At 40.4% G+C, this 13,138-nt stretch overlaps 1 protein-coding gene across 2 annotated transcripts in view; it reads right to left on the bottom strand.

Moving 5' to 3' along the window:
- Window positions 1-8,987, bottom strand: part of VPS39 (VPS39 subunit of HOPS complex) — a 31,728-nt gene extending 22,741 nt beyond the window's left edge. The window contains exons 1-8 of one of the 2 annotated variants that reach the window (XM_014065001.2): window positions 8,788-8,987; window positions 7,842-7,907; window positions 6,684-6,748; window positions 5,796-5,838; window positions 5,255-5,349; window positions 4,582-4,680; window positions 3,709-3,801; window positions 3,162-3,345 (exon numbers count right to left, since the gene is read on the bottom strand). In XM_014065001.2, coding sequence (XP_013920476.1) covers window positions 3,162-3,345; window positions 3,709-3,801; window positions 4,582-4,680; window positions 5,255-5,349; window positions 5,796-5,838; window positions 6,684-6,748; window positions 7,842-7,907; window positions 8,788-8,860 — 718 coding nt within the window. In that variant the 5' untranslated portion in view covers window positions 8,861-8,987. The remainder of the gene's footprint in view (window positions 1-3,161; window positions 3,346-3,708; window positions 3,802-4,581; window positions 4,681-5,254; window positions 5,350-5,795; window positions 5,839-6,683; window positions 6,749-7,841; window positions 7,908-8,787) is intronic. The other variant, XM_014065000.2, reaches the window with a different exon arrangement.
- Window positions 8,988-13,138: the final 4,151 nt, after the last annotated feature.

Here is a 13,138-nt window from a genome sequence, read left to right as displayed (position 1 = left end):
ATCTCAAACCATTGCATTTATTGGACTCAAAGACTGGTAATGTCACTGGGTTTCTGGTATACAAGTACAATATTTATTTAATACCGTCTTTCCTCCAAGAACTTAACTTAGCCATTTCCTTCATTCATCCTACTCTTTTCCTATAACAACCCTGTGAAATAGAATGGGACAAAAGGAGTGACTGGTCCATAGTCACCCCATGAGTATCCATGGCCAAAGATAAACTAAAATCTGAGTCCCTCCAATCCTAATCAAATTTATTCACCATCACACAAAAAATGACAAAATCTTTAATTATTCAGACTGCAATCTGATTTATAATAGGTTGTCAAACAGCTGATATTGTTAGTTTACTAACTGGTATCTTTGCCTATACATTCTGAAACCTGGAAATTAATCAGTGGATTAATAGGATATAGAGAAATCTTTGGACGTGTTACATTCAATGTTCCCTTTTCAGTGTGAGCAGAAAAGTATAGTGTTTGAGCGGCATATTTTCATGCCTGAGCACCTGAATTTTTTTCACAGATGTCACCTAAGACAACAACGAAATCAGTATTATTTGAAACTCAAAGTTATGTTTATTCAAGGTACTCGCTTAATTAAAAGTGTTATATAATATCAGTGTCACTTAACAACACTCCTGCTTAGCAACCAAAATGTTGGCTCAGAAAGTCTGGCATTTGAAGCACGCAAATCTTAAAGCTGTTGTTACAAGATCCTTGCACCCCTAACTCTTTAGAAAAAAAACCTCAGGGGTCTTCAAACCTGACAGCTTTAAGACTTGTGGACTTCAACTCCCAGAATTCCTCCTCCAGTCATGTTGCGGCGACGTCATCTATGTGGATCTGCTCCATCTTCGGTTTTTTCACCTCTGCCTCCTCCAACAGCACCACCACATTTGCTGCCCGGCGCTGCGGCTGAGGTGAAGCCGCCAAAGCTCCCACTGGCACCCCCTCCACTCGGAGCACCTGAGCTGGGCACCGCATTTACCCCTGCCGCCGCCTCATCATCTGCCGTGCTTTTGAGAAGACATGAGGCCTTTTTTTCCTGCTCCTGCCCCCTCCGCCGCCTTCCTACTGGCTCCCGCGGCTTCATTGCTCCTCAAAAGCACTGCAGAGGAGGAGGGGGGAGGGATAAGGCAGGGCCCAGATCAGGTGCTCTGCGTGGAGGGGGAGGCACCACTGCCACGGGCGGGGGTGCTGACAGGAGCTTTGGTGGCTTCATCTCAGCCGCGGCAATGGGCGGCAAATCCGGCAGTGCTGTTGGAGGAGGAGGCGGCAGCAGATATTCCGGTGGCGGCAGGGGCTTTGGGGGTTTATTTCAGCCACAGCGCCGGGCGCAAGCGGCTAAGATTGGCCGCCCACAAAGGACCTCTCCGGGCTTGCTTTGCTGAACACGGGGGCGACTGACACTAGTTTGAGCGGCCGTGGCTGGCACAAACTACCGTCAGTCGCTCCGTGCTCATCAAAACAAGTCTGGGGAGGTCCTTTGCTGGCGGCTAGTTCTAGCCGCCTGCAAAGGACATCCCCATGTTTGCTTTGACAGAAATCACTGCGCGGCAGTTAGAAACTGCTGCGTTGGGTTTTCTTGCCATGTGCGCGGCCGCGCGGCCACGCAGCCGCACACCTTAGAGGAAACAGTGGTTACATTAGAAATGCTTGAAAAAAGTTTTACAAAAGCATGGTCTTTTCTCAATTTTTTTATCAACTGGATTAATATGTGGTATTGACTTAGCATTCTTTGCATAAGAGCTATGGTAAATAGAATATCATCTGTCAACCATTATGAAGTTCCATAGAACTCACACTCAGCAGTCCACTAACAAAAAAATGTATTATGCAACCTTCCTGAAGTAGCTTGTCTCTACTTTTAAACACAGTTTTATGCAATATTAAAGTCCATAAGGAAACTTTAGAAGATGTGAAGTCACAGATAAAATTCCACCTTTATTGTTCACAAAACTAACATTTACCCTAGGAAAATACCGATTTTAAAAGAGGTGTTAAACCTTTCTTTTTTGGAAGCCATGAATAACATTAATACTTCAAATCAGCTTATCACAAAAACAGTACTTGAGCTAATTTATTTATTTTCAAGATGAATTTAAGCTGTATAAAATATGAGATCGCATATAGTCAATTAAACATCACCTACACTTGTTTGGTTTGGATGCATTGGCTTCAAATAAATCTCCTGAATTACCATTACCAAAATGTATTTTAGTTACATCTAAATCTAAATCAAACTTCTTTAAACGATTAATATTATTTATTTTTTAATCTTAAAAAAACTTTGGAATAAAATGCTAGTATATCATACATTAATGAATTATTAAGTGTTTAAAATATTAAATATAATTCCTATGAATTTAAGAAAAAACTAATTCAACAAGTGCTTATTTTCTATATTTACCAGATTCCTCAAATGTACAAAAAAAGCTGATATCAAAGCTGAAAGAACCCTTATCCATGAGTTACTTTCATATTTCACATTGGGTTGATATTCACAAACTTGTAATATGATCACTGTTGTTTAAAGAATACATGCCAAAAATTTATTACTATAGAACCGTGATGGCGAACCTATGGCACATGTGCCACAGGTGGAACGCACAGCCCTCTGCATGTGAACCTCAGCTCAGCTCCACTGTGCATATGCAAGCGCCTCCCACCAGCCACCTAATCTCTGCCATGCAAGCATGGGGCGCATGTGTGAGACACTCTCATGTATGGGGGCGGGGCACACACATGGGAGTCACATGTGCCTGCGTGGAGGGTGGTGGCATTGGGGGGGGTCATTCACACATGCATGGAGAACACTCACGGGGGTGCATGCACTCAGGAACAAAAAGGTTAGCCATTACTGCTATAGAATATACAAATTGTTCTTTTTTATATAGTAATAAATTAAAATCTGAGCAAAGAAAATAATTATTCAAGTAGTAGGGAAAACAGAGCTGCTTTGGACTCACAAACCTGGATTTATAGAAATATACTTTCTAGCTATAAACCGGCATTATATCAACGTAACAGAAAGATACCTATCATCTCATGTTGTCAAATGTCATTATTAATTTAAAAATCAAGGTGTATTATATTTTTTGTGTGTAACACATTTTTTCTTTAGAGCTAAGAATTTTTAATTTTACTTGTTCTTACCCATGGCTGTTGGGATATCTGTCCAATTGAAGGCACATTTCTGTGTACAGACTCCTTCTTCATTCAACACAACAGTTAGATCATCTTGGCCTACAACAACTTTGCCATCTATCAATGGGACTACCAATGGCTCAAGCTGCTTTCCTGTAGGAAATAGTTCCTTAATCGATCCCTTCCCATCTACCTGTGAATGAATTAAAAAAGCTGGTCATTCAATTTAAAAAGCCATTACCACAATAATCCTTATTATTATTAGAAAGAGCTGTTCCATTCCCCAGTATTCCTATCACTAAGGTTATTTCATCAACTCCATAGATCAAACGATAGCCAAATTGTTTAGGGATTTCTGAGATGTCAACTTCTACCACTGATGACATAGCAAATATATAGTGCAATAAAGTGCCTATTTTCTCAGAAGGCTCACTATATATAGTAAGTTTATTCAGTATAGGAAATGAGAATTCATAATTCATGCTCCATTCATTTCCCCTGCATAGAGTATCCAGAAAAATCAGTATTTTCCATCTTAGTCTAATTATTCTAATACCTTTATTAGATAATAATCCCTTTTGAAACCAACACAGATTGAATCTTTACACCATGCCATCGACTTAGGTACATCTGGCACACTGAAATCTCCCTGGAGATCAAGAAGAAAAAATGTCTAATTAGGTACAATTAAAGAAGCTGAATAATTTCTCTCTTTCTCAAATGGGATTTTAGAATATCTTCTCAATAGTATTGCCCAAATATTAAACATTATGCCTTCCCCAGGAAAAAAAACACCTTTCCTTTATTCGGGGGATGTTAGTAAGGAGAGATATTTAAATGGTAATTTCCCAGCCCTTGACATCTAAATCCTACTTTTTCCGTAAAACTGTTTCCTTCTTCTGGAAATCCAATGTTTTTAAATATCTTGAGTAGTGTATGTTTAATACGTTTGTAGACCATATGGCTTGTAGAAACCATGATGACAACCACCAGCAATGTACCTTTAATTTTCTCCATTACATTCTAGTTTAAGGGGTATAAATTAAAAAACAGATCATGAGAGCTTAATTTTTTTTAAAAGCTGTTTTAAGCACAGCTGGTATTTCTTTTATTAAAAAAAACAACAGACATCATCAATATATATCTCCCTGAGTTTTATAGAATTCTATCTTTTTCTTAGTACTTTGTTAATTAATGTTATACTTCAAGTAAGCTCTGAAAGAAAAGCTAGGTAACTGTTAAATTGGGCTAAAGAACAAAATCCCTCAAATTATTTTTGAAAATGTTTTCTGAATATAAAATCAACACCACTTTCAAATCAATGACACTTTCAAACCAAAAATTGCATTTTAATATGAATGATAGAATGGTGATGAGAATGAGATGAACAGTACCTAAGTTTGATGAATAAAAATAATAAATACTGCACCTGCAATTCATGGAATTTTCGGTCCTTCCAATAAAACAGTTGTAACTTCTTTTTTACTGCCACACACATTCTAAGGACCTCTTCTCCAGTATCGGAGTGCTGTAAAAATAAATATTTCTCTAAGCATCAAAGCTGGAAAACACAATATTAAGCTCTGCTCACAGTGTTATGTCATTGTTCTCTAAAATATGGTTTATTGTACAGCAAACCACAATTGCTGTTTTGCAATATGCTGAGCAGTAAATAGTGGCGTGCAAATTACTATGGGTGCATTCCCTTAATTGTGCCACAAACAAACCTTATTAGTGTACTATGTAAGTCTGGCTATATGCAAGCTTGTGTTTTTTATTTGTTTCTAACAAAAGTAGAATAAAAATGAACACTGAGGAGGCCTTGTTGTCATTTTTTTTTCTTAATTATCTTTTTCCTTCCCTAAAAACAGGCTGAAATAAAATTCATTTCACAGTAGATCCAACAGAACGGGTTCCAATTGCAGTCAATAAGTGAAGACTATCTGTATTTTAAAAATCATCTCTAAATGTGATTTTCAGAAGTAGTGAATGATCAGCATCTCTCCCATTCACCTACTTCCTGGACATTAATTAATTGATTTTTTGCATTTTAAACTAACATGCCAAACGTTCAAGTAGGCAAGCCTCTTTTCATTACATACCTTTAGATCACAAGTGAAGAGAGTTGCACCTTTTGCCTTGGAAACTGTTGTGATCTGTTGAAAGGTCAACAGATCATGAACATAAATGTTATTTTCTGTTTGGGACAAAAACACAAATTACTGCTTAAATTAAGATATACACATGCTGCTATCCAAATCTCTAAAACTTTCTCATAATGAATAATGCCTCAAACATTATTTTATTTTGAAATACAAATATCTCCCAGTTTTTGATTCTACAATGATTCTGAGTCTCAAAGAATCTCCATACTAAAAGTGATGGACAATGTAAAAAACTATGAAGTTAAATAATGCTTAAAGAAGGTAGCAAAATGTAAAGTGCTTTTAAAAATTAACGTGGCCTTTAAAAAATTAAAGATCAGAAGTAAAGCAAAACACTGAAATTCAGGTTAACAGAACAAATTCACGCATTTCCAACTCAGAATTCAAGATTTAACTCTTAAAAGAAATTCCATAGTCTTATAATGACTGTCGTACCTTGTTTCAAAACAAAATGAATCTGAACAATTATTTCACTTACCTAATAAACTGACCAAAATTTTGAACTGGGATACAACGTGGATCTATTAAAAATAAAATTAAAAATCATGTAAATAAGCTTTAGGTAAGTTTGTTCAAAGTTAACTTGCTTCAAAGGACTGTAAAATATAACTGATTTATAAGTGGATTCCCATCTCTAACAAAGTAACCCTTCAGTGAAAATTATGGAATATCTAATGAAATAAACTACAGATAGTCCTTGACTTACAACAGTTCATTTAGTGACCATTCAAAGTTACAATGGCATTGACAAAAGTGACTTATGACAGTTTTTCACACTTACAATCATTGCAACATTTCCTTGGTTATGTGATCAAAATTCGGATGCTTAGCAACTAGTTCATACAGTATTTATGACAGCTGCAATGTCCCGGGGCCATGTGATCCCCTTTTGGAACTTTCTGACAAGCAAAGTCAATGGGGAAGCCAGATTCACTTAGCATACCAACCGCAATGATTCACTTAACAATGTGGCAAGAAAGGTTGTAACATGGAACAAAGCTCACTTAGCAAATGTCTCACTCAGCAACATAAATTTTAGATTCAATTATGGTCTTAAGTTGAGAACTACGTGTAATTTATAATTTAGGTGGTCAATAAATCCCATCTAGTCTGACTTCTCCCCAAGCAAATTATTTGTTATTTAACAGGGGTTTTTATATCATAAAAGAAATAAGCATATTTCTTATGGGACAGCAATCACAAACACATATCACCCATAACACTCACATATATCAAATATGAAAATAATTAAAATATTATAGAAGCCAAAGTCAATTGTACAGCCATTTCCAATCACATCAGCCAATGAAGCCTAAGTTTCACAGAAATTAACAATCTTAGCTGAATCTGAATTTGCCACACCTACCTGCTGTATCTTCTTGGAGAAGTTCTTGTTTGATTTTTCTAATGTGACTTCAAACCTGTTGCAGCCTATCAAACAATATATGGATTTAGAAAAGACATATTTTAAACTAGCTATTTATTCAACTTGCATTTATCAATTAAGGAATAATGCCATATAAACTTCTGAACTTAGATTAAAGGAGATGCAAGTCTCACAACTTCATTTGAAGACTGGAAAAAAATAGTACAGCACATTATCAGAAAATCACAATTGATTATCTAACTACTAGAAAGCTTCCACTATTAATTTTCATTTCAAGACAATCTCTTTTTCTTTGAATTCAGGAAGTCGCAGAAATTGAAAAATGGTTTTGCAGCCTTTTCAGGCTGTCTGACTTTAAATGTTACTTTTTATTTACCATCTCTGTGATAAAAATATTACTATGATGAGGAGATTCCCAAGTTTCTGAGATTTATATGGGACAGGACTGATTCAAATCAGCCATGATCATACATTGAAGATCTAATTCAACTAGCCCTAATAAATTGTTGATTTAAGGGAGAGAATCCTTTTTTTACAGTTGTAATTCATACTATTCGATCCTAATTTCTGTTCTAATTCATATTTTACAGACTATTTTAAAGTCAAAGGAAGCAAGTATGAATCTGACTGACTTTTTAAAACATGTTATGTCTAATTCTAAAATATAATGAAATTTTGCATGGAATTAAACATGATATAAGGAATATAGGATATTTCAGGTGAGGCAATAAACTCTATCATATAAGTTGTATACACAGCTATTAGATTATTAATAATATTAAGTTTATTTCTCAAATAAGCTTTAACTGGAAGGGTTCACACATAGTACAACAGCATAAACCACAATTTGTTTATGTAACACAAACTAAACCTAAAACAAATATAAATAAATAAATAAATAAATAATTATATATATATATATATATATATATATATATAAATTTGCACAATAAATAAAGTTGGCATAAGGCTAAAAAAAGTTTCTAATTCTTGGCAGATATTCTGTCTTAACTAGGTAAAGGGCCTATCTTGTATGAATCTGCCGTAAAATACAATGAAGTAACAGACAGTTCTCAACTATCCACAGTTGTTATTATTTGTTAACATGCAAAGGGTGGTAAATCATTACAAACTTACCAGTTTCTTTTCGAATTCTGTAAAGTAAAAGATGTCCTTGTTTAGTCCCAACTAGGAGCCATTCTTCTACAAATGAGAAAACACTTAATTTGCACCAGCAATATTCTATTTTTTCCTAAGAAATTCATAGTTTTAAAAATATTTCAATAAAAATAATGTTCAGTTAACATATATTTTCTAAGGCCAAATTTACAGGGCAATACTATCCATATCACCAGGTCTAATTGCCTGGTGATAACTAAGTATGACATACCTCTGCATGGCTCTATAAATGAACTTTACTGTGGGTTTTTTAATAATCAAACATTTGAAGGGGGGGGGTTAAGTATTGGAAAGCATCCGAGAGTGTTATACAGTACAATATTTGAAATTTGAAATGTCTGGACATTTCACTATTCCCAGAGAGGAAGAAAATACAAGCTAGAAGTCACATTCCTCATCAGACTTTATTAAAATAAATGCAGTTAAATCAGAAAACACAAAGTAATTTGGCATTGGTGTTCATTTATTAAATGTGAATGTTGGCTTTTCTCCAGGCACCCCAATAAGGCAACATGGGACACTTCTCTCCCAGAGAAGTTTGCCTTTGAATCTAGTTCTCCCTTTCTAGACCCGCATCGACTCTGCCTGGGGAAAAGGCAGGCAATGCTTTTCTTTCTCATGACTCACGTGAGAGTCACGTTTTAAAAATCACAACACGCAAAGCGCTCAAGTTGTTCCAGCATCATCTATCAACGCGCGGGGAAACTGGCAAGATTTCGCCCTTGCTGGGACCCCAATGTTAGATTAGTTCGCTCAACATAACAACACTTGGTGGGAGGGAGGGAGTAGAAAACGGATCCTTGCACAACAAGACTTTGTGGTTGTGACTCTCGACACACGACGTCACTGAAATGTGAGGAGGGACAAGCGGGTGCCGAATCCCGGAGGGGCGCCCTGCACTCACCCCAAGCCGCCAAGCAGTCGATCTGCAGCGGCAGTTTTTCCAGGATCGTCACTGGCTCGAAGGCGTCGTGCATGACGGCGACAGGCTGGCTTCTCCTCAGAAGCGACGGGCCGTTGCCCCAGAGCTACCAAGGAGGGCCCGAGCGACGACGGTGCCAACAACCCCCAGCCACAAAAGCTGAGCCTGGGCCGCTGCAACGTTTCCGGGTTGCTCTTCACTTCCGTAGCCAGGCTCCGCCTCTGACAAGCAGAGCAGGCCGGGTTTCTTCCCCCCAGGTTGCCGGCTATCTTCGGCGAGTCCGGCCTCCGGTTGGCGGACCAAAGCCTGCCGCTCCGGTTCCAACCGCAGTGGTTACGTTAAGCATCTGCCCTTGAGTATTTTTTCAGTGGAGCCCGTCTTTGGGGGGTCAAAGCAGGCGAGGGGCTAAAGAAATCTGCAGCAAAGGGCGACTGGGAACTCCAAAGCGCGAAAGCTCCTACCGTAGGATGGATAGTGCGCTCCTTGCATGGGCTTCTTTTATTTTATTTATTTCGCCAGGCATGTATTAGATAACATATATAAGTATAAACATGATTTTGGATACATGAAATGGATGCGAATAAAAAGAAACATTAGGACAGGGACGGTAGGCACGTTGGTGCGTTTATGCACGCCCCTTACAGACCTCTTAGGAATGGGGTGAGGGAGACAATAGACAGTTTAAGGTTAAAGTTTGGGGAGGGGAGGTTGGCGAAGAAACCACAGTAGTGCATTCCAGACATTGACCACTCTGTTACTGAAGTCGTATTTTCTGCAGTCCGAGTTTGGAGCGGTTTACCTTAAGTTTGTATCTATTGCGAGCTCTGTATTGTTGTGGTTGAAGCTGAAGTAGTCACTGGCAGGTAGGACATTGTAGCAGATAAGTTTATGTACTATGCTTAGGTGGCATAGTTCTAAATTGTCTAAGCCCCAAATTTCAACTCTGATGGCATAAGGTATTCTGTTGCGAGCAGAAGAGCGGAAAATCTGAAATATCTCTGGACTCGCTCAATTGTGTTAATGTCCCATAGCAGTGTGGGTTCCAGACAGATGAGCTCAAATGTTTTGTATACTCTGGTTTCTGTTCCAAAGAAACTTTTCAACATTTAAGCCATTGCCTTTCTATCCTGCATTATTGTTTGTGTGTTTGTTGTAGATGTAGCATAGTGTCCATACAATTCATTCCTGCAACTATATTACAAGAAAAGGAATCCATTGTAACTCCTCCACAAATGTGGGTGGATCATAAAGAAATATAGTTCTCCATGCTATAATGACTTGTCTCCAGAGCCTCTGCCTTTTTTCCCCTTTTCCTGGGTATATACAGTTGCTTCATTCAGCTACAGAACGATTTGTTTCAATGCAGTAATCCTAAGTAGTTATTCAACTTCCCTCGCTAAATTCACCTGGCATAACGCTTTAATTATTTTGTTTAGCATCACTTTACTATCTCAGGGTCTAACGTGCATGCTGCAGGTATGAAACATTTTTTTAAAAAATCTTCCTTTCTTTTTTGTCTTATATTCTGCCCATCTTGCCTAATAAAACCTAGATAGCTGGCATTTTTGTTTTGAATTTAAAAAGAAAAAGTAAAAAAATAATAATGGGCTGATCTCTTAAAAAAAAAAAAGGCAGTGTTTGGATTTTCTTTAAATTTATGTAATTATAATCACAAGTTATCATGTTTTCCAGGTTAACTTCTTTTAACTTTACATCTCACACTTTGTTAAATACAATAATTTAAATTTATTATTTTATTATTTTTTGTTTTTTGTTTTTATTTCTTTTATGTTGCCATGTGTGAATAGGTGGCAATATAAATTTTCTAAATAAATAAATAAATTCTTCATGAACTTAACGTCCTTATTCTTGTATTCAGCAAACACCTTCCTAATATACATCAAAACTGAAATCGCCTAACACTTTAAAAGACATAACATAGTCCTAAGACAACAGTGCTTCTTTGGCTTTGTCATGGCATATATTTCAAACTCTAAATGGTTAATAGCGGCATTCAGGAATAACAAAGATTGTAGATTTGTAGATTTATTATAATTTATAGGCCGCCCTTTTCCCTGAGGGGACTCAGGGCGGCTTACAAAAACACGGGAAAGGGGGTATAAAGACAAAAAGCATAAGACAATACATAATATTAAAAAATAGAGCACAACATTCATTCATCATTCGGGAGGGGACGAACTAAGATTTTTATCCCCAGGCCTGACGGGATAGCCAGATCTTAAGGGCCGTGCGGAAGGCCTGGGCGGTGGTGAGGGTGCGGATCTCCACGGGGAGATTGTTCCATAGCGTCGGAGCTACAACTGAGAAGGCTCTCCTCCGCGTAGTCGCCAGTCGGCACTGACTGGCGGATGGAATTCGGAGGAGGCCTACCCTGTGCGATCTGATGGGACGCAGGGAGGTAATTGGCAGAAGGCGGTCTCTCAAATAGCCAGATCCACTACCATGGAGCGCTTTGTGAGTGGTAAGTAGGACCTTGAAGTGCACCCGGAGACCAACAGGTAGCCAGCGCAGCTCACGGAGGATCGGTGTTATGTGGGCGAACCGTGGTGCGCCCACGATCACTCGCGCGGCCGCATTCTGGACTAGCTGAAGTCGCCGGATGCTCTTCAAGGGCAGCCCCATGTAGAGCACGTTGCAGTATTCCAGCCTAGAGATCACAAGGGCTCGAGTGACTGTTGTGAGGGCCTCCCGGTTCAGGTAGGGCCCCAACTGGCGCATCAGGCGAACCTGAGCAAATGCCCCCCTGGTCACAGCTGACAAATGATGGTCGAAACTCAGCTGTGGGTCCAGGAGGACTCCCAAGTTGCGGACCCTGTCTGAGGGGTATAAATTTTGTCCCCCCAGCCTGATTGATGGAACATTAGCCAAATTATTGGGAGGAAAACACAACAGCCACTCGGTCTTTTCCGGGTTGAGCACCAGTTTGTTAGCTCTCATCCAGTCTTTGACAGCCTCAAGGCCTCGGTTCATCACTTCCACCGCTTCATTGAGTTGGCACGGGGCGGACAGATACAACTGCGTATCATCCGCATATTGGTGGTATTTTATCCCGTGCCTCCGAATGATCTCGCCCAGCGGTTTCATGTATATGTTAAATAGTAGGGGGGATAAGACCGAACCCTGCGGCACCCCACAAGTAAGGGGCCTTGGGGACGATCTCTGCCCCCCCACCAACACCGACTGCGACCTGTCCGAGAGGTAGGAGAACCACTGCAAAACAGTGCCGCCCACCCCCACCTCCCGCAGTCGTCGCAGAAGGATACCATGGTCGATGGTATCGAAAGCCGCTGAGAGGTCAAGGAGAACCAGGATGGACGCATGGCCTCCATCTCTGGCTCTCCAGAGATCATCGGTCAATGCGACCAAAGCGGTTTCTGTGCTGTAACCGGGCCTGAAGCCAGACTGGAAGGGGTCAAGATAGTTAGCTTCCTCCAAGGTACGCTGAAGCTGAAAGGCCACCACCTTCTCAACAACCTTCCCCACAAAGGGGAGGTTGGAGACTGGACGGTAGTTGTTAAGAATTGCTGGATCCAAGGACGGTTTCTTCAGGAGGGGTCTCACCACCGCCGCCTTCAGCGCAGTGGGGAGATGCCCCTCCCGAAGAGAGGTGGTAACAACCGCCTGGATCCAGCCTCGTGTCACGTCACTGCTGTTGGCAACCAGCCAGGAGGGACACGGGTCCAGAATACAGGTGGAGGCGCTCACAGCTCGCATAGCCTTGTCCACATCCCCGGATGCAACATCCTGAAACTCAACCCAGAGATGGTCTGCCAGATCATTCCCTTGTGTCTCGGCTGGATCTGCAAGAGTGGAGTCCAGGTCCGATCGAAACCGAGCAACTTTGTCCGCCAAGAACTGTACATACTCCTCAGCCTTACCCTGTAAGGGGTTCTCCGTCTCCCTCCTATTCAGGAGGGAGCGGGTTATCCTAAACAGGGCGGCTGGGCGGGACTCGGCGGACGCTACCAAGGAGGCAATGTGTGATCTTTTGGCTGTTCTTAGAGCCCGAATATACTCCTTGGTGCAAGCTGTCAACAGTGCCCGGCTCGACTCGGACCTATCAGACCTCCACAGGTGCTCTAGGCGTCTCCTCCGGCGCTTTATCTCACGGAGCTCCTCGGTGAACCAAGGAGGCCTCCGTGGGCCGCTGACCCGGAGGGGCCGTAGTGGCGCAATCCGGTTTAGAGACTCTGATGCTGCCGAGTGCCAGGCAGCAGCAAGAGTCTCCGCCGAACTGTGGGCGAGAGCATCTGGAATAACCCCAAGCTCCGTCTGGAACCTTACTGGGTCCATAAGTCGCCTGGGGCGGAAC

Source organism: Thamnophis sirtalis, unplaced genomic scaffold (genome assembly GCF_051295495.1).
Source record: "Thamnophis sirtalis isolate CommonGarterSnake01/CBP01778 unplaced genomic scaffold, rThaSir2_p1.2 scaffold_1, whole genome shotgun sequence".
Classification (NCBI taxonomy): domain Eukaryota; kingdom Metazoa; phylum Chordata; class Lepidosauria; order Squamata; family Natricidae; genus Thamnophis; species Thamnophis sirtalis.
This window is presented reverse-complemented; position numbering and strand designations above follow the sequence as displayed.